This window comes from Pan paniscus, chromosome 10 (assembly GCF_029289425.2).
Source record: "Pan paniscus chromosome 10, NHGRI_mPanPan1-v2.0_pri, whole genome shotgun sequence".
Taxonomy (NCBI): domain Eukaryota; kingdom Metazoa; phylum Chordata; class Mammalia; order Primates; family Hominidae; genus Pan; species Pan paniscus.
In genome coordinates, this window is record NC_073259.2 from 138480231 (window position 1) to 138500000 (window position 19770).

General features: G+C 52.3%; 1 protein-coding gene across 11 annotated transcripts in view; it reads right to left on the reverse strand.

The window, feature by feature from the left end:
• The window catches only part of RIMBP2 (RIMS binding protein 2), a 325580-nt gene that overhangs the window by 23434 nt on the left and 282376 nt on the right, over positions 1 to 19770 (reverse strand). For 8 of the 11 annotated variants that reach the window (XM_055096371.2, XM_055096374.1, XM_055096373.2 and 5 more), the window contains 6 exons: positions 18783 to 18934; positions 17260 to 17709; positions 15146 to 15292; positions 8658 to 8816; positions 4622 to 5338; positions 2943 to 3051 (listed from right to left, as the gene is read on the reverse strand). In XM_055096371.2, coding sequence (XP_054952346.1) covers positions 2943 to 3051; positions 4622 to 5338; positions 8658 to 8816; positions 15146 to 15292; positions 17260 to 17709; positions 18783 to 18934 — 1734 coding nt within the window. The remainder of the gene's footprint in view (positions 1 to 2942; positions 3052 to 4621; positions 5339 to 8657; positions 8817 to 15145; positions 15293 to 17259; positions 17710 to 18782; positions 18935 to 19770) is intronic. The other 3 variants (XM_055096375.1, XM_024931140.3, XM_063593224.1) reach the window with 2 other exon arrangements.

Consider the following 19770-nt stretch of genomic DNA (forward strand, 5'->3'; position numbering starts at 1 on the left):
AAGCTTTGTCAATAGAGTTATTAATGTTTTTATTTTTCCTCCCTGGACACAAAGAAAACATGCTGGACTTTCCTCACTTTGTAGGCTCAGTAGCCAAAATAACAAAAAATGGGAGAATACAGAGGAGATATTCAGAGTTGATTCCTAAGAACAGAATCCTCTTGAACGTGGTGCTTCGGTTTTAGAAGAGTGAAGCTACAGGCCTTCTGTCTGACAGGTCAACAACTAGATAAATGCAAAGACCAAAAGTTATAAAGGATAAAAACCAAACCTAATTAAGTATATATTTGAAGACATCTATCAATGTTGAGGCCTCTTTACGCTAATTATATGGTTTAGAATTTATTAGATATGAAGCCACATAATTTTGTTTTTTAATCATGAAGGACATTTTTTAAATTTTGGAAATCCAGAGAATATTAAAAGTTATATTATTTTTCATTGTAGGTCCACTGCTTATTAAAAATAGGAAGTATATGGTTTACAGACTTAATTGCCTCTGAAAAAGATAAGTAATGCCTTTGAAATATAGATTTCTAAAATATTGTTTTCTAATATTTTCACAAGAAAAATAGAAGTAAATGACAACTAGAGGAATATCCTGTCTGTTCAGCTGTCGCTGATGTTCATTTCCCAAAGCTCTTTGCCGAGTCCTCCTCCTCCTCAGGTGGGTGATAAGCACCCTCCGCTTCTGTTTCCTTCTGAAACCATAATAGGTGCTGAGATGTGTATTTGTGTGTAAAGTATCTGGTTAGAGTTATTTTATGTGGTGTCCCGGCTTGCTACATGATAAGAAGTCAGCACAATTAAAGCAAACCTATCATAGGTTTGTCAGTTAACTCTTTTCTGAGTTATGTTCAGAGGCTTTTTCCTTGTTAAGGTGTTGACATAGATTTGCTCTTTCACCAATTTAACAAGTGTCCTACTGAAATTAAGACACACATGCAGCCTTTGGAATTCTACGGCTTCAGAAAAATCCAACCAAATTCATCAAAAGTAGTTTCATTTGGGAAGGATTTTTATGATACTAATAAAACTTTAAAGCTTCTCACTGCTGATGAATGTAGTTTTAAAAAAAAGTCTCAACAATATACAGCCATTTGAAAAGCAATACTGATCTAGGAAAATAGCAAACCAAAGCGGAGACAAAAAATAATTATTTAAGCCAATATTGAGTCTAAGTCCAAGCAACAAGACAACCCAGGACAGTAGATTTAAGCCAGACTCTGACAGCGAGGGTCACCCTGGCAAGACTGCAGGCCCGGGATTGGTTTTCTTGGACTTCCTGGCTCAAGTGCTGATGTGTCACAGCACAGTTTTCAGTTCTCAGTCCTAGGAGACTGGAGTGGAAGAGCCACCATGCGTCTTCCAAAGGACGTCCGTTCTGAGCGCCCGCAGCATGAACTTCTCAGTGGCTACACCATCCCCAGGTCACTTCCTGAGCAGTGCTTGCAGTCTTCACTCATTAAAGTTACAGTCAAATGAAGACTCGAAAACTCACCCTAACCACAGAGAGAGAATGAGAGCCTTGAACAGGGGGATTGGCCTTTTCCCCACCTCGTTTCTCAAGGCAGGACATCTCGGACAGGTCATTTAACATGAAAGCCAGGAGAACCGATTTATTAAGCTCCATAGTCCCTCCAGAGGGAATGACACACGAATTGAATGAAGATTTGAGAGACACACACTAGGTTTAGAATACCCGAAAGGAATCTGGGCTCCACTAACCCTGCTAGTTGATCTGTAATAAGTGCCATCAATGTTCTGTGAGCCTGACTGCATCTTTTATTATTCAGTTAACTGAAAATACGGTTTCCTAAGGATCTTTAACATTGCATGAAATTTTTACCGGTGAAACATAAAAACAATCTAAAAGCTGTAAAGATGGAAAAGGAATTTTTTTCTTATTGTTTGAATCGTACAAGGAAGAAAAAGTCTGGCAGGACACAATTTCAAAGAATCTGTTTTGCGTTATGAAGCCTTTCTTCATTTTGAATTGATGGAAAAGACCAATGGCCTTTTAAACTTCAGCTATTTCAATGAGATTCCAGGTGGCTTTTCAGTGGCCTAGACTATCCAGAAGTTATCCTCCTTGAGCCCTGTCATGCCAAACCAAGACGGTTTCTCCTCATCTATTTCTGCTGTATCAAGAGTTCTCCCTGCATTTATATGTGTGTGTGTGTGTGTGTGTGTGTGTGTGTGTGTGTGTGTGTGTGCATAGAAGCCTGGTTCCTCTGTGCTGATGACCAGCTTCCATTATCTTGTGCATAATACTTTTTGGAATTCTCCTTGCCATGATTGATTCCAATAATAGAAGTATCCCCCTCCATGGATTGATTAGGATGACTAAAACGATAGCTTTCAGCATGGCTGGCTGAATTCCAAAAAGTCAGGAAGAGAATGGAAACGGAATGCCAGATGATGACTCATGAGCAAGGGAGGTGCCCAGATGGATGTGGGGAGCACACATTTCAGGGGCACACTCAGCTGCACGGTGTCCCCCAGGATTTAGCTCTGCTGCCAGCGTGTCTTCTGCAGACAGGCAGCATTCCCTCGGGTGGGGCCCACAGACCCCCTGAGGCACGCCGACATCCAGCTTCTGCACCTGCCATGGACTGTGACCCTGAGTGTCCCAGGGAGCCCATGCCAGGATGAGGGAGGTGACACAAAGTGGTCCCCCCTTCAGTGCTTACCCTGTGAAGCTCTCCAGGAAACAATCAGCTGGGAGAACATGGATGTAGAAGGCCCATTTGATATTTCAAGAATACTTACAAATAGCTTTCATTTATCTTGTGCTGTTCCTGCCTTCTTTTTGCCATGAATAACAGTGTTCTTTGCTTAGCGGAAAATGCTACTCCTAAAGTTTTGTTCATGCTTAGATGGAGTAAGCAGCCACATGCTCCGCGGCTGAAAGACACAACAGCGATGATGGGGCCACTAACCGATGGATGGGACTGTCACGGGCCGGGACCTCTGAGGACCAGCGCTGCCACGGGGAAACCTCCGGCCCATGTGATCCACCCGTCCTGCAGAGGCTGGGTTCCCTAAAATCTAAAGACAAAACAACAACAAAGTCGTAAGTCTCGCCAGCATTGGGAACTGAAGAATTCAGTTAGCCAAATCAAGTGGGTTGAGAAGCAGAATCTGTAAAGGCAACTAAACTTAGCTTTTAACTGAAAGGTTAGCTGAATGGCCTGGGAGAGAACAAAGCCAGGCACCGGCACCCCACTGTCTACTCGGAGCCGCTGCTGGGCGCATGGTGGGGTGAGGGCAAAAATAATTCCTTGTGGGGGGGTCTCTTTTGGTTGCTGCTGCTGGTGCTGAAGACAAATGTTTTGGGACCAAAGAGACAATGGCTTGAATACATCCCGCCCCACCTTGGCTCCTTGGAGCACTTGAGTCCCTCCTAGTCTCCACATGCCCCCCTCCCAGCTGTCACAAAAGTGGGGAAGATGTTGCAGTTCCTCCTGTCCTGCTTGGATAAAAGTCGTATGTGAGGTTTCAAAAAACTGAAAGACGGAAGTTTCTACATTTTATCAGCTTCAAAACTCAACATTCTACTCCTAATCTGAAAATGCTGGTAACATTCTAGGACTCAGACAGGTCTCCTTTCTGGCTAAGTTCACCTCTAAATTCACCTTTAGATCAGGGTTAGGATTGACTAAAGACAATCACAGCAAAACCTTCTCCTCGCTAGTAAGTAAATGGAGTGAGGAAGTTCTCAGGAACACAGGCATGAACGGTGGGAAGGGAGTCCGGGGATGAGGTGTGTCTGTGGCAGGGCAGGGGAGGCTGCGGGCTGCCGTGGGCGGCTGAGTCACCGAGGCACGGATCTTGCACCTCTCCTGGGTGGGCCCATCGCAAGCACACGGCCTCAGACCCAAGGCCTGGCGCCATGTGGATGGCTCACCTGTGTTTTCAATGAAAAGGTCAGCATGACAGGAGCAAATGTTCTGAAAAGAGGACACAATATAGAGATGAATGAAGCCTTCAATGAATCCCTATGCTCAAAACCAACAACAAGCCCAGACGGCAGGGCCGGCGGGGAGAAGGCTGATCATGGAAAATTTGTTCTGGAAACTGTGGGCACAGAAAAGAAATGGGAAAAAAACAAGAACTTTGGAAACAATATGCGGAAAAAAAAAAAAAGATTTCTTCAATCATTGTTTTTTTTTTTTTTTTTTTTGGTTATAAATGTCAGAAAGCAATGAAAAAAACTCCAAAATAACAAGGAAAAAAAACCCTCGACAATACTAGTAGTCATAAATAAATCCCTAAGGATCCCTGTGAACACAAACATGTTGCCAAGCTTTCAGATAGTCACACTTCAGCTAACCCTTAATTAAAATTTACACTCAGTTGTCCTTTAATTCAAGCGGCCACACTCATTACTGATTCCGGGGGGTGGAAATCATTGCTCTAAGCAAAGTAAAGACATCTTCAGCATGGGCAAAAGGTTGGGAAGCAAATGGGACTTGAGAAATCAAAAATGCAGGGAAAACGAAAGACAGCCAGCAAGAGAGTCCCCAGGGATGGACACCAGAACAAACAGAAAACCAGTGAAAGGATGGAACAGATTGGTTTGGCAAGTGGCTGTGAAAAGGAAGTTTAGGTCACACACCGGGGGGCCTTGTGCGACTCTGGGAGGTGGCTTTGCGTGGGGGGCAGCTGCCCTACTGTCGGGCATGGTTATGCTTTTCTTCCAGACACCCCGAAAATCTTGGTGCTCGGTGGGCTCGCCCCAGCCGTGCTTCCTGGGGGGCGGCCTCTCCAGGCCGGGCTGGGGGTCGTCGTTCCTGAGGAGGCCACCAGGGCCCACCTGCTCCCCAAAGTCCTCCTCGACGCTGCTCTGCCGGGTCAGCGTCCGCCGCCGGGCCAGGAGCGGCCTCAGGACCCTCCTGCAGGGACAGTGGCCAGGGCCTGGGCTGCACGCGGCCACGGTGTTTCCGAAGCCAAACCGCGACTCGTCCTCTTCACTCCCACAGTCCAGGCCGCTGTCCGGGCTCCGGGTGGCCGAGCAGCTGAACCGACAGCCCCTGTCTTCCAGAAGGAAGTCCTCCACGTGGGGGACGGCCCCCGAGCCCCTGTGCTTCACCGGGAACCAGGAGCGCCGAGGGGCCTCGTCGCCCCTGTAGGGCCTGCCGGGCCTGGGCTCTCTGGCCAGCCCCGTCCTGGCCCTGGGGGACAGCCCTGTACCCTGCTTGTGCAGCAGCCCACAGCACTCTCCGTCCTCTTCTGCTACTTCGGGGATACTGAAAAGTCTCTTCCTGTGGGGCTGGTGGGGAAACTCGGGCTGCTCCCAGAAAGTGCCTTCCGAGGTCCTATGGTCAGTGCAGTCCTTACGGGGTGGTGTGTCAAGAACAGGCGCGGGAAAGAGTGTGTGGTCAGCATGAAGTGGGGGCCAGGGGAGGAAAGAAAATACAGACAGAATTAGTCCTGGAGGCACCGAGCGGGGGGAAGCATGCGTCTACTCAGGCCGGGGGCATGCCGTGGAGGGCTCTGCAATGAAAACAGAATGGGTTACGGGGCTGGGGCGGGGTGGAGGCTGAGGCAGAGCACACACAGAGCCAGCGGGCCGGGCAGGAGCCAGCGCCATGCATCCAGCCAAGGAGAGGGCAGGTGAGATCCCGGCGGCACATCAGGCCCCACAGTGCCCACGGTACCGCTGCTGTAGACAGTAGGTGTGGCCACGGTGCCAGGGGAGACTGCCCGGGGGCTACATCCTCAGAAACCCTGAGGGCAGCTGCCACTGGAGGCCGAGTGTGACTGGAGACAGTTCACCAGACAGGGAGCCTGACCCGTCCCTGTCCATCCACTGGGCCCACTTCCCTTCCAGCGCTCGGCACCCTCTGCAGGACTTTCTAGTTAGGCCGACGTGTCACCCTTCTCCCTGCTAAGATACAAGCTGCGTGAAACCACGCCATCCCCGGCCCCACCAACAGCGCCCGCACACCATCGTGCAGAGTCTGTGTCAGCAAAGGACTGGGGTCCGCCTGTCTCCTCTGCATCCTGCATCCTGCCTCAAGTCCCTGAGAGCCACACTTGAGCCATCACGGTCGCTAGTGGGTGGCACAGAGCTGGCCACACCGGGAGCTGCTTAACCAGTGTCCATGGCTCTTATACTGCCCATCTGCACGTCATCACTCTCTGCTGGGAACAGCCCTCAACTCACCCTCTACCCAAAGAGCACGAAGGACTCCTGACTGGTCTCTCCTTCAAGGGGGCTTGGCTGACCGCCCAGGCAAAGCGTGTCCCTGGGTCCTGGCCGTCGGCCCTCGGGATGCTCAGTAGAGATGAGCCACATGGGCACGGAACAGGGCCACTTGTCTGTCCCCCCTCTTGCTGTGGGCCCCTTGATCTTGGGGACCATGTGGGATTTGCCTAACACAGGGTCTGCCATGGGCCTGGGACTTGCCACAAGGCAGGTGAGGAGGCATCGGGGCACGCACTGTGCAGTTGATAGCTCTCTCCCTTCTCTTTGCAGATTCGGGAGCACATCAGCTAATATTGGAGCGAATAAGGACATCGAAAACAAACCATCCTTAGAGGACAGGGATGGCAACCCCAGGCACTTTCCAAGGCAGGCGGGAATGAGTGAACCAGGCCAGCGGGGGCCAAACACTGCCATGCCCATCAGGGCTCCGGCTCCGCTACAGCTCCTCACTGCCACGTGAGAACGTGTGCGCTGAGTGACCAGATCTCTGTACCACATCTTGTAATTTCTAAAGAGAACCCAGAAATCCAGACCTGCCTACATGATTTCTATTTTTTTTTTTTGAGACAGCGTCTCACTCTATTGCCCAGGCTGGAGTGCAGTGGGGCAATCTCAGCTCACTGCAGCTTCTGCCTCCCAGGTTCAAGTGATTCTCCTGCCTCAGCCTCCCGAATAGCTGGGATTACAGGCGTGTGCCACCATGCCCAGCTAATTTTTGTATTTTTAGTAGAGACGGGGTTTCACCATGTTGGTAAGGATGTTCTCGATCTCTTGACCTCATGATCTGCCCGCCTCGGCCTCCCAAAGTGCTGGGATTACAGGCATGAGCCACCGAGCCCAGCCTCCTACATGATTTCTAAAACCAGACAACACCTTGTGGATGGGAGAGGGAGGCTGCTGCCATCCTGGCCGAGCTTCAGCCCCAGCGATCCCCCTGTTGCTAAGAGGTGGAGAGAGTGGGGCTGTGCCTGTGGGGGTGGGGCTCAGCCCAGGAACTTTATGATGAACTTGCTTGACCCTGGGCCACCTTCTGAGGAGAGAAGGTGACATTATTTCTCTACTAAGCAATTCCCGGGCTCTTCCTCCATCAAAAGGAAAGGCATCAGGGGGCGAGGGAAGACCAGCTGCCCGCCTCACCGGGCCTGACTCATGGGCACTTTTTCGGAGCTCCTGGCTCTGGGGCACACAGAGGGGTCGTGGGGTCAGACTGGACCACTCCGCAAAGGCCAGTGAGAACCTGCTCCGTGGTGTCACCTGGGAGCGGGGACGGAGGAGCTGCCGGGGATAGCACGTGCTGCACCATGCAGGGTTTGCATAGGGATCTGGCATGTTCTTTGGTGACAGGACATCCCCCAAGGCCCTGCCAGGGGCCTTTGCCAGGAGAACATAAGTCAGTCTTGTCTATGCAAGTAGGCACCGAGTTGGCAGGCCAGATTTGGATGAGTCTTCTGTCCACCATTCAAAATGCACGCCCTCTGTTCCTGGAGAAAGCAGTGCTGGGAAGCTTCGTCCCGGGGGGTTTCCTCTCCAAGGCCTTTTTCGTTTGGAAAACCCACAAAGCTCCTACCAATGGCTTGCCTTTGTCTGTCTCCCCATTAGGTTGGGACCTGCAGAGGGCACCCCTTAGCCTAGCACAGGGCCTGGTGCATAGAGCTGGTCATCCCGCACTGCCCTGCAGAGCACATGAACGCGGGAGTCGGACGCACTGGCCAGCGACCGCAGCAGCAATGACAAACATCTCCCCAAGGCCAGGACCGAGGGGAAGCCACGTGGATGGGAAACCCACCCTCCTTGGCTCTAGGGTGCCTCGAGCTCAATATTCCTGCAGGTAACCGCCTGTCGACCCCTTGCCGATGGCCTCTGCCAGAGCAGAAGGGAGAGAGTCTAGCGGGAGGTGGTCTGAGCAGGTGCATGGAGCCTCCAGCCTGTCTTTAAGGCCAGTGTGATCAGATGTGGGACACCCATCTCCTCCGACCTCACTGTGCTTGACCCCTGCCCACCACCAGGCAGGGCCACCATAGTGCCCTCCTTTAAGGAGCTCCCTGCTGACCACACCGTCCTGGCCTCCGCTTTAGATTTAGAGGTTGATGCACGCTCTCTCGGCTGCCGATTCTCTCGAGATGAGACTTAAGGCTGTGGAGGGGGTCTTCTTTGTTCTATTCCCCCCACTTCAGTTCCTGGCACAGAGCTGGGTGCCCCCTGGAGGCTGCCAAATAGATTCCTCTAAACTCCTTTACCCAGACCTTTTGGCCAAGAGCAAGACAGGAGTGTAGGTAATTCCCAAATGCAGATTCAATAGTGAGAAAGAAGCGAATCCAAATCCGAGGGCTACTGGTTGTAGGGCAAGGCCCCTCTGGAGCCTGCCTCACCAGCCCCAGCAAAGGGACGTGGATGGAGCTACTCTGGGGACGGAGTGCAGGGTCCCCCTTCCCCAGCCACTCACCTTGAGGGCATTGTGGGACGTGCCGCTGGGCCGCCTCCTTCCCCCGTCCTCCAGCTGCATTTCAGAATACAGCTCCTCCTCGTCCTCCTCCATGATGTCTGAGAGGTCAGACCCCCGGCTGCTCTCTGTGTGGTACTCGTCTCCATGGCAACAGTGCGGCTGGGGGCCAAGAAAAGGGGCTACTGAGCGGGCGGCTCCTCCCGCATCCTACAAGAGGCCAGACTGAGCTTGCCAACCCTTTCCCTGCTTCGCTGACTCGCGGGGCTCACAGGCCTAGAGACGGGCACAGGGTGTGTGTTACTCGTTCTGGAAAGTGAGGCTGGAGAGAGGACACACCCACTCTCTCTGTTGAAGTGGCACAGATGGGATCAGCGCAGGTCTCTCAGCTCCAACAGGTACAGAAACACCTGAGCTCTGGACAAGATAGAAAACCCACTGGGGCTTACAAGACACGCGGGCAGAATGTCCATTTCTGGGCACCCTCAGCTTCTCCAACTTATTGGCTGGACAAAGGCTCCAAACTCTGGTGACGGTGGGGATCAGTGCACACCAGGTGTACACTGGATCCAGCATTGTGTCAGAGGGGCAGAGGGATAGTGGTAAGGTGAGGGGTATATGTACCATAAAAAGACACTTAGGCGGGGCGCAGTGGCTCACACCTGTAATCCCAGCACTTTGGGAGGCCGAGGTGGGCAGATCACAAGGTCAGGAGATTGAGACCATCCTGGCTAACACGGTGAAAACCCATCTTTACTAAAAATACAAAAAATTAGCCAGGTGTGGTGGCGGGCGCCTGTAGTCCCAGCTACTCGGGAGGCTGAGGCAGGAGAATGGTGTGAACCCGGGAGGTGGAGCTTGCGGTGAGCCGAGATTGCCCCACTGCACTCCAGCCTGGGTGACAGAGCGAGACTCCATCTCAAAAAACAAACAAAACAAAAGACACTTAGGTTTTTAAAACATGCCACGTTGTCTAACACACACGCGCAGACATTGGCAGACAGCCTGGCCTGGCAGGAGGTGGAGCCGCCGCACAGACTGTGTGCTTACTCCGGGCCCAGCTCAGCCTCAGCATGAGACGAAGATTGTGCAGATAGTAGGGGCGCTGGGCGGAGGCTGCAGACAGCAGAAAGGCTTCAACAAAAAAGTATGTTTAAATGAAGAGGCTACCTGGTAACATGCCAGCTTGGAGGCAGCGACAGCCCTGGTGGTCTCTCCCAGTGATGGTGCCAGCAGCAGCCGCTGGGTTTCCACTCACAGAGAAAGCACCTAGTCACGTGGTAACGGTATTCAAAGCAAAGTAAACCTTCGACAACTCGAACTACACGTTCTGATGCACTCAGATTGATGAATGTAATACATCCATAAAGATATTCTGTTTTTGCTACATGGTATCGATTAAGAACAGTTTATTTTGCGGGGCTGTGGCAAGACAAAGGTATTCAATAGCATTCTGTGACTTATTTATCTAAAAAAAAATCTGGTTTCAATTACTAACCCAGATGAAGATGTGTATGCATTGGCGTCACGGTCAGTTCCTGGCCTGCTGAGGGAGGCTGCATGGGGCTGCGGGCGGAAGGTTCCCTGCCCCAAGCCCGTGAGAGGGAGGACGGGAAGGGCCTCGGCCGGGCAGTCTGCAACACCAGCCTCTCAGCTGCGCCAGCCCTAATGCTTCCAACCAGGCTCCAAGCGGAAGGCACGAAAGCGAACTGGGTTTAAATGGATTTAAAAGGTGAGACTGGGTCTAACGAGGCCCTCCCAAGGCCTCCGGGGAGGGACTGCCTGCACCACCGCACAGTCTCACTTTATTCAACCCCCGCAGTGAGCTAGGGGTCAACTCCTGGGACGGAAAGAGGTGTCTGGCATTCGCCAGATGCTTGAGGTCAGCCCTCTCTCCATTCTTGGAATAGTGTTCTAAGCAAAGGTCACCAGCATTTCAGTGAGATGTCTAGTGACCGGCTGAAGGCGCTCAGCAAGTAAACGACAGGGCTGGGACCAGGGTCCAGGTCTGCCCCTGCCTCTGCTGACAGAGAACATGACCTTAGACACTCTACTTGGCGGGTGCCTTCTCCTAGGGGGACACGCAGCTTTACCCTCCAGTCCTCAGTGGAGAATGCCAGCAGGCAGATGGCCCTCCCTGGGGATAGGGGAGGTGCTGAGCCCCGCATCCAGCAGGAGGCCTGTGGCTGTAAATTTCACTTACAAAGAGTCTGAGGTAAAGCCTCCACGAGACAGGATTTGGATCATCACTATAGCAAACTTCAGTCTTACCACTCGGCAAACCACCTTTTCTCTCGCCAAACTAAAAATCACAAATTCCTCTTAAAAGCCTCTTTCCTTAGATTTAATAAGCGTACAGACTTTCAGTTACATGTGGAGCAGGTTCTGGGGGCCTAGTGTTCAGCATGGGCAATGACGGATGTACTAATTAACTTGACTGGGACAGTCATTTTTTTTTTTTTTTTTTTTTGAGATGGAGTCTCACCCTGTTGCCCAGACTGGAGTGTGGTATCACCATCTCGGTTCACTGCAACCACCACCTCCCAGGTTCAAGCAATTCTCATGCCTCAGCCTCCTGAGTAGCTGGGATTACAGGCACCTGCCACCACGCCCAGCTAATTTTTATATTTTTAGTGGAGACGGAGTTTCACCATGTTGGCCTGGCTGGTCTCAAACTCCTGACCTCAAGTGATCCACCCGCCTTGGCTTCCCAAAGTGCTGGGAATACAGGCTTGAGCCACCACGCTTAGCCATGCGTGACAGTCTTTACACAATGTGTACCCACATCCAGTCATCAAGACGTACACCTGGAACATAGACAATCTTTGTCAATGAAATACTTTTAAAAATAGATAACTAAAGATATTATTTATTGGTACAGTGAGCATTTCTCATTGTGGACTTAATGAAAATGCATTTGTAATATTGGGAGAATGGAGGTGATTTTCTCAGAGCAAATGTCCCAGCTACTCTCAGCCTCCCTTCTTTCATTCATTCATTCGACAAACATTCATTGAGCACCTACTATGTGTGAAATGCTAGAGATACCGCAGTCAACTAAAAGTGGAGGCTTCCACCCACTAGAACATCAGTGTCTTGGAGCAGATGGGATAGCACCAGGGGGTAAGGGCTCATGTGACGGGGCGGGCAGCATGGGGAAGCGGATGGTCAGGGAACACTTCCCGGGTTGTAAAACTGGCAGTCTGTGTACCAGCTCAACTTCAGTCACTCCCTACCACTGTCATGATGCGTCGCCTAGCCAGACGCCATCTGTATGATTAATGAATGTATTCTTTGAATTGAATCAATATTTAACGTTACTTTTAAAGAAAATATCTCAACTGTAAATGGAAAATAAGTATCACTTGTCATCTAAATGAATACAACATAAAACAATGCTGCTAAATATTAACGCTTTTTAAATTTTAATAGAAACAGACCTGTTTGCTCTGTTAAAAAAGAAAACAAGCAGGAAAACGTGTTAATAGCATGCTTGGCCAAACAGACTTCCTCTGCAGTCTCATCAGAAGGAGTGGGAGGCCCTCGGAAGTGCAGAGCTGTGTTTCTGCCGCCGTGTTTCTACTCTTCTCTAGAAAAGTCATCTCTTGTAGCAGGTGTGGTCATCCAGAGCTGGGCGTCAGCACTGGTGGCCACCAGCCACGTGTGGCTGTTTACATGTAAACTAATTAGAATGTAAACTAATCTGGACCTAATTTTATAGAAGTAAAAATTCAGGGCCTCAGTCACACTCAGCCCCAGGTGGCCACATGTCAAGGGCTCTGGGGCCACCTGGGGCTGTGGCTGCCATAAGACAGCACTGAATGCCGATCTCAAAAACCAGTGGGGGTGTGGGTCCTGCACCCAGAGAACAAGTGCCCCAGCCTTTCCTCTGGGTTTGTAACCTGAGCAGATTGCAGGGAAGGTAATGATTCACTCCTGGATAGGTGGGGAGAACATGGCACATGGGGAAAGGCATGGAAACAGGTCTTCTTCAGGCCTCGGTTCAATCTAATTCCAGCTCTGTTAGAAGACCATCTGCGTAATCATGGACAAAAATTCTCAATTCTGTGGGCCTCAGTTTCCCTGTATACATAAAATAAGAGCTTAGGTTTACTGAGCACTTACTACTTGCCAGTTGTGTTTTGCGTGTCATGTAATACACAGAAAGCCTCATAAAACCTGTGCTATCGTGGCAGGTGTTGCTGGCTCGACATTTGCTATGGACTAAGTTGTATTTCCCCACCCCGCCCTATTCAGAAGTTGAAACCTTAACCACCAGTGTGACTTTATTTGGAGATGAGCTATTTAAAGAAGTGATTAAGATTAAATGACATCATGATGGTAGGGTCCTAATCCAATAGGACTATTTTCCTTATAAAAAGAGGACAAGATACTAGGGATGTACAGAGAAAAGGCCACGTAAGGACTCAGGGAGAAGGCACCATCTGCAGGCCTCGGGGAGGCCTCAGGGGAAACCAGCCCTGCTGGTGCCTCGGCCCTGGACTTCCAGCCCCCAGCACTGTGAGAAACAGACTTCTGTTGTTTGAGCCACCTGATCTATGGTATTCTGTGACAGCAGCCCCAGCAGACGAGTACAGCAGTCAACAGAAATCCTATCTCCAGAACTCACCCAGGGCCCAGCACCAAGAAAAGGAATCATCTGTGACCCAAGAGACCAAAACAGATACCTCTTTCTCAACTGAGATGGCCCCTAAGGTTAGGGAAATAAAAGGTACCTGGGGCCGAGGGGTCAAGGCCTGGCTGGCATGGCTGCTCTGTAAATTCCTACACTGCAAGAAAACCCACACTCTTGCTAAACTCCAGAACAACAGGCGCTATGGGACTCCTCCTAACTCTCATTTACAACCCAGACCACGCAACTCCAACTGGGCAGAGGACCGGCCTTACACACACTCTTTTCTGATAAGCGACTGTAGACATTAAGCCAGTTTCAGCTTAAAGAGGCTTAAGCCCATTTTAGCTTAGGCTTTGAGTCGTGGGGTTTACCTTTTGGTGGAAAGAGCCAATTCCACCTCATTCTAACACTAAAACCCGCCCCATGTGCGGTGCACACAGAGGATGCTACAGATATGTCTGCTCACTGCATGTGCGTGTGACTCCTCGCGGATGGATGCACAGCTTTTCCCCAACCTGAATGCATATGGTTCTGTGTAATGTGGACCCTGTGAGGCATAAAAATCACCCTGCCCTTCCCTCTTCACAGAGAGCACCCTCAGCACACGCCAGAGCCTCTCTCTTCCTGGTCTGCAAACTGATGTCACCAATAAAGCTCTCCTTTCTACCACTGGGCCTTCCTGGTGGGCTTTCGGATGACACATCACTGATAAGCCATTCATTGGAAGCCAGTTCCTGCCTGGGTGGTGGCCATGTGACCTCAGTCTGCTCAGCGAGATGTCACAGAAAGTCTGACTGGAAGGAAGTCTGGCTTCCATCCATCCCTTTTTTCCTTCTTGGGGTGTTCTCATAGGACAGTGTGATTATTGGAGCTGTGGCAGCCACTTTGTAACCACGAGAGAAAGGCCAAGAGAATGGACGAGACGGAACTCAGACCCCTGACACACTGAGAGCCAAAAATCCACCTTGCAGCCTCTACTGCAGACTCCCTGTGATGTGGGGTAATTAAACGTCTTTGTTGTCTTAGCCATGATTAGTTGGGCATTCCGTTTCTGAATGATTTGGATCTTCCAGATGAAGAACGTCATGGCTGGAGGAGTCAGGGGACTTGCTCACTTGTGGTCTGTAACCAGCCGGGACATAAACCCAGGCCTGAGAGATGCCAGTCCCCCTCTCCAGGTATGGGGCTGTTTTGCTGTGGGAGTGGGTTCGGAGGATACTGTGTGATCTGATAACTGCAGCGTCTTCGAGCTCCCACTATTTAGCATTGCCCAGGCCCTCGGTTATTTCCAGTCCCTGCTGTTGTCCAAGTTTTGTTCTTTACAGCATCTGAGGGCATTTCCATTAGAATATGCACGATCGGAAATTAGACAGAAACCCCAAACTGGCTGAATGTCTTCCTCATGAGCCCAGTTCTGCCGTTTTGCTGTTCTGAAGGACGAACACTGACTGTGTTATTTTTGGCTCCCATGATGCCTCCCTAGCACACAGATGGCCAACAAACATCTGCCCAGTTAACGGAGGTGAATGAGCGAATGGCGGGTTCTGCCTGAACTGAGCCTAACCCTACCCGGACCTGCAAAACCACCCCTATGACCGAATACCAGGATGGTGCAGCGAGGGAGGGTGGAAGCCCTGCACTTCGACTTTTTCAATTATCCCCAATGAGGGTATGTGACAGGCATTAAACATAAACTTCAGAAATCTAGCACGACTTAGGGCCCCAGCTGGGCATCTCCATCTCTCTCAGGGACCCAAGGGTAGCGGGGAAAGTGCCCAAGTCTCTTGATCTCCACAGGGCCTGCTCCGAGCCCGCGCCCACCAGGAGGATGGTGTGGGGCCCGGCCCGCTCTCACCTGCTTGCCGAGTTCAGAGCCTTTCAGGAAGTCATCCACCGAGGCGCCCCTCCTCTTGAAGTCTGGAGAGTCATAGGCGTCCTCCTCGTCCGAGGCGGCATACTGCCCCGCGCTGCTTCTCTCTAGGAAGACGCTCCTTTTCTCTAACTTGGAAAGAGAAAGGAGGCACACGGGTGAGGCAGGGCCACCTTCAGCTACGCTCAGCCCCACCTGCATTCACCAAACCTTCAGCCCCTCAGAGCCTGGCCAGGCACCCCCAACACAGTGCTTTGGGCCCAGCTCTGCCGCCCTCTCGCTGCCCCAGACCCACCAGAATCTTTTTTTTTTTTTTTTTTTGAGACAGAGTCTCACTCTGTCGCCCAGGCTGGAGTGCAGTGGCGTGATCATAGCTCACTGAAACCTCTGTCTCCCAGGTTCAAGCAATTCTCCTGCCACAGTCTCCCGAGTAGCTGGGACTACAAGCATGCACCACCATGCCTGGCTAAGTTTTGTATTTTTAGTAGAGACAGAGTTTCACTGTTGGTCAGGCTGGTCTCAAACTCCTGAGCTCAGGTGATCTGCCTGCCTCGGCCTCCCAAACTACTGGGATTACAGGCATGAGCCACCGCGTCCAGCCTCTTTTTAACCTTTGAGGTAACATTTGGATACACAGATGACCCCTCATTCCCTCCATTGGTCTCCTCTGCCCAGCTTTTATTAATACTTTGATCAATTCACATTTGTCTGAAACATAGGACTTGGAAGTATTTGCTTTCTCTCCCGCCCCAGGCTTCCCTGCCTTCACAGCCTTCTTGGGGACCTGGAGCAGGAGTGAAGCCGCATCCCACAGGGCAGCTGCTACCCCGTCCTGCCCACGGCCTCCCCAGAAGCACCACCTCCCAAGCTCAGGGCTTGGGCTCCTGCCTGTGAACCAGTCAGAGCCATGGTGAATTCACATATTCTGAAGGGCTTCCTTTATAGAAAGGCCACAAATTCATGTTTAGTATTTTTATTAGTGGCCAATGTCGAACGAATTAGCAAATTTCACAGAAAATTTCCAGTTTTTCAGGAGGTGCTGAGGTGCTGCCGGGGCAGCCCCACTCAGGAGGACGGAGTGGGGGCGGAAGGTAGCTCCCTGCCCAGTGTCACCATCGTCCTTTCTGTCCTCCTAGACGCACCTGAGCTGCTCAGCACTGACCTCTCAGAGTGCGTGCCCCGCCTCGGTTTCCCTGGCCTGGCCCCCAGCCCAGAGGAACACTCACAGGAGGACAGTGCAGGGTCCCGGTGAGACCCCACAGGCTGACCCAGCAGGGCCGAGGGTCCTGACCAGGGCTGTGCTGCCACCTCAGGTGGAAACGGGCTCCACACAACAGGAGAGATGAGAGCGGGTTCTGGGTGGGGATGCGGGCACACGTTCTGGCGCCCAGCCCCACATCTCTTCCCCCAGCCCTGCACGGGGGGCATTACTCTGCAGGTGATTTCTCAAAAACGCACGTCCCGTTGTGTGTATCATCCGGAACATGCCCTACCACAATCCACATGCTCTCTCCTGGACCCAGAAAAGTTCAGTTAGTAGGCATGCAAATATGTATGCAGGGGTCTATATGTCCGTATGCGTTTCTACACATAGGTACAGATGTATGTATATACATGAGGGTGCATAGAGATATGTGTATCTATGGGTGCATGTCCATACATGTATAGACACATATGTGCATGTGTGTGTATATATTTACATGCACACACACACAGAACCTAGGACTCTGCAGCCAGCAAAACCAGGAAGAGCCTGGTTCAGGAAAGTGGGTCCTGGCCAACTTCCACTGGGCAACTCTCAGACCCCTTGTCGCACACCAAGGCCATGTCTGGATTCTTCTGAGCCTGCTTGCTAAGCCAGGCAAGTGCCTGGCATTTCCTTAGTTATGTGGCTACATATTAGCAAATAAAAAACACCATTTAACTCAGTCAGGATCAGGCACATGACAGAGTCCACCAGCAAAGCTGTGGGCTGAGCGTGGCCCCCCTCCCTGCAAGCTGGGATGCGGGTCCCCCTCCATGGGCTGGGGAGATTACAGGGCCCCGTTCCATGGGGTTTGGGGACTGAGGAGCCACCGAGGCGGGAGCCCCAGCCTTACCCTGCTGCTCTCGGCCACCCTCTGCGCGGCCTCCCGGGCCATGGCCTTGGCGACGGTGGTGGACACTGGGGTGCCCTGTGGCTGCGGCAGGATGCGGCTGGGTGAGGGCGACCGCCTTCCGGGGCCCACGGGCGGCTCCAGCATGTGCCCATGCACAGGGCCAGGTGCACGGCTCTGCTCCCAGGCCTCATCCATCCTGGCGTGGGGACCCAGGTGCTCATCTTTGGTTTCGGGGACTCCAGAACTTGCTAATGGCTTTGATTGGGGTGCAGGTCTCGGGTGGGGGGTAGGAGGCACCAGGAGCTCGAGGGGAACGGCAGCAACTGCAGAGTCCACGGACTCGCCCTGGGCGGAGAGGGTCCGCACGGTCACGCCCTTGGCCTCCAGGCTCCGCAGCCGCACAAGCTCCACGGCCGTGCTGTCTGCCGTGGGGAAGATGACTTCAGCCACCTGTGGACAAGCAGAGCTGGCTCGCGGGCTGCCCGAGGTGAGCCCCGCGGTCCTGCAATGGGGAGCCGGCCAGTCCTCTGCCCAGAGGCCAGGTGCAAAGGATCATGCCCAGCGACCTCCGACTCCAACCACCCGCCAGGTATGGAAGCTCCAGGAAGTCTTGCGGGGAGGGGGCGGGGCAGGTTCACAGACCTCAGGCCCCAGGACCCAATCAGTGGTAGAGGGTTCCGTCAGGCCAGTGACGTCAACCGTTTATCTCCCATCCTCTGGACCCATTCTGAGTAGATGCAGGGGCCAGAGAGGGGAGTGAGTGTCAGGTTTATTACCACCACAGCTGGAGGGAAGAGAGGGGCTCAGGCAGAGGCCAACGTGGGCTTCCGACTGCTGGGAGAGAACAGGGCTGAGGGCCTCCTCTGCAGGCGTCAGGGCCCATGCTGGGGACTTCCCGCCTCAGAGCACAGGAGTCTGCAGGAAGCGGCTCAGGCAGATGCACTGCCTCTGTTCCCAAGTCACCCCTGATCCTGCAGGGTGGAGCTGGGGACGGTGAGGAGCAGCTGCTTTCCCAAGCCCTCCCTGAGGGCAGATGCTTCTACTTCACCCCAGGCAGGGATAGGGGGCTGGTGTCCTTGGTTCCCCACACCAGGCACCAGGGATATACCCATTTCTTGGAGTCAAGGCCTGGTCACCTGTTAACGTGCAGACCCAGCAGTATTTTAAGGCGGGACGTGCCTTCGGCCATGGGTATCATCTTGCTAAGACTCAGTTTGTTGAAATTAATAAGGCAGTCATCAATCAAGAATGTTCTGATACTAGGGGTCCCCTCTCTGGCCCCTGCATTTTTAATCCAGAGCAGAGCAGGGCAGGGGATGAGTGAGGGGAGCGAGGTGGGGGGAGTGCTGGAAATGAGGAAGGGGCCCTGGGGTGCACGCTGATGGAGTCTTCGGGGTTGAGGGTGCCTCCAGCGATCAGGGCTGGAAGAGGAGACCCTGCCTCCTCCACTGAGCAAATACCGGGCCGGTCCCTGCTGCGTTAGAGCCTAACAAACCCCCCCTACCCACCCAACGAAAACTCACCCTCTGCCCTTTGGCGTACACGCCGTAGCCGGTAACGTTTGCGCCATTGGACAGCCCGGTGGGCGTCAGCACAGGTGGTCTCCAGGAGACCCGGATGGTGGCGGGGGTCACCCCAGCCTGGACGGTAACATCTTGTGGGGGTGCTGGGGGTCCTGGGAGGGGACAGAAGGGAACGGAGGCGTTCAGGGCCCAGCCCTGGCAGGTGAGCCGTGACTGGGCTCTGCCCATCTCACCTGGAAACGAGATCATTCGGTAAAGTCGCCAGGGAAAAAGAGAAGACATTGTTGAAAGCACATCAGAAACTGTGGTGAGGTGGGAGGGTGGGGCCGGGGTACAGTCAGGTACCAGGATGCACAGCTGCCCTTTTCCTTTAAATTCGGCATTTAGTCACCATCTTCTGGGAAACGCAAACCTAAACTGTCTGTGGAACCACCTCCTTACCTGTCTTCAGTCTCTGTGACCCGGCAGAGCTACCTCTGTCCAGGGGTCTCAGGCCTGGCCAGGCAGCCACACGATTAGCTCAGAGAGGGGCCAACGAGACGCCGGCGTTTGGCAGATCGAATGGAAGAGAGATCTTGGCAGAAGGCAATCCCCTCATCCCCCCGCCTGCCCCTCGTCCTCTCACCTTTTCTTCTCTCTTTTCTCTCCCTCTACCCTCTGCCTGGACCGCATATTCCCTATCTTACCACCCCATGAAACTGAGCAAAACTGAAAGACGAAGAGACCAGGTCTGATGACATCTTTGAACCTGAGAATCCATTTCTGCGTGTGCGTGTATATGTGTGTATGTGTTTGTAAATGTGTATGTATGGGTGTATGTGTGTAATATGTGCATATATGTGTATATGTGGGTGTGTTTGTGTGTAGATGTATATGTATATGTACGTGTGTGTGTATGTACATATGTGTATGTATGTGTGTATATGTGGGTGTGTGTGTGGGTGTGTATAGATGTGCGTAAGTGTATGTATGTGTGTAGATGTGTGGG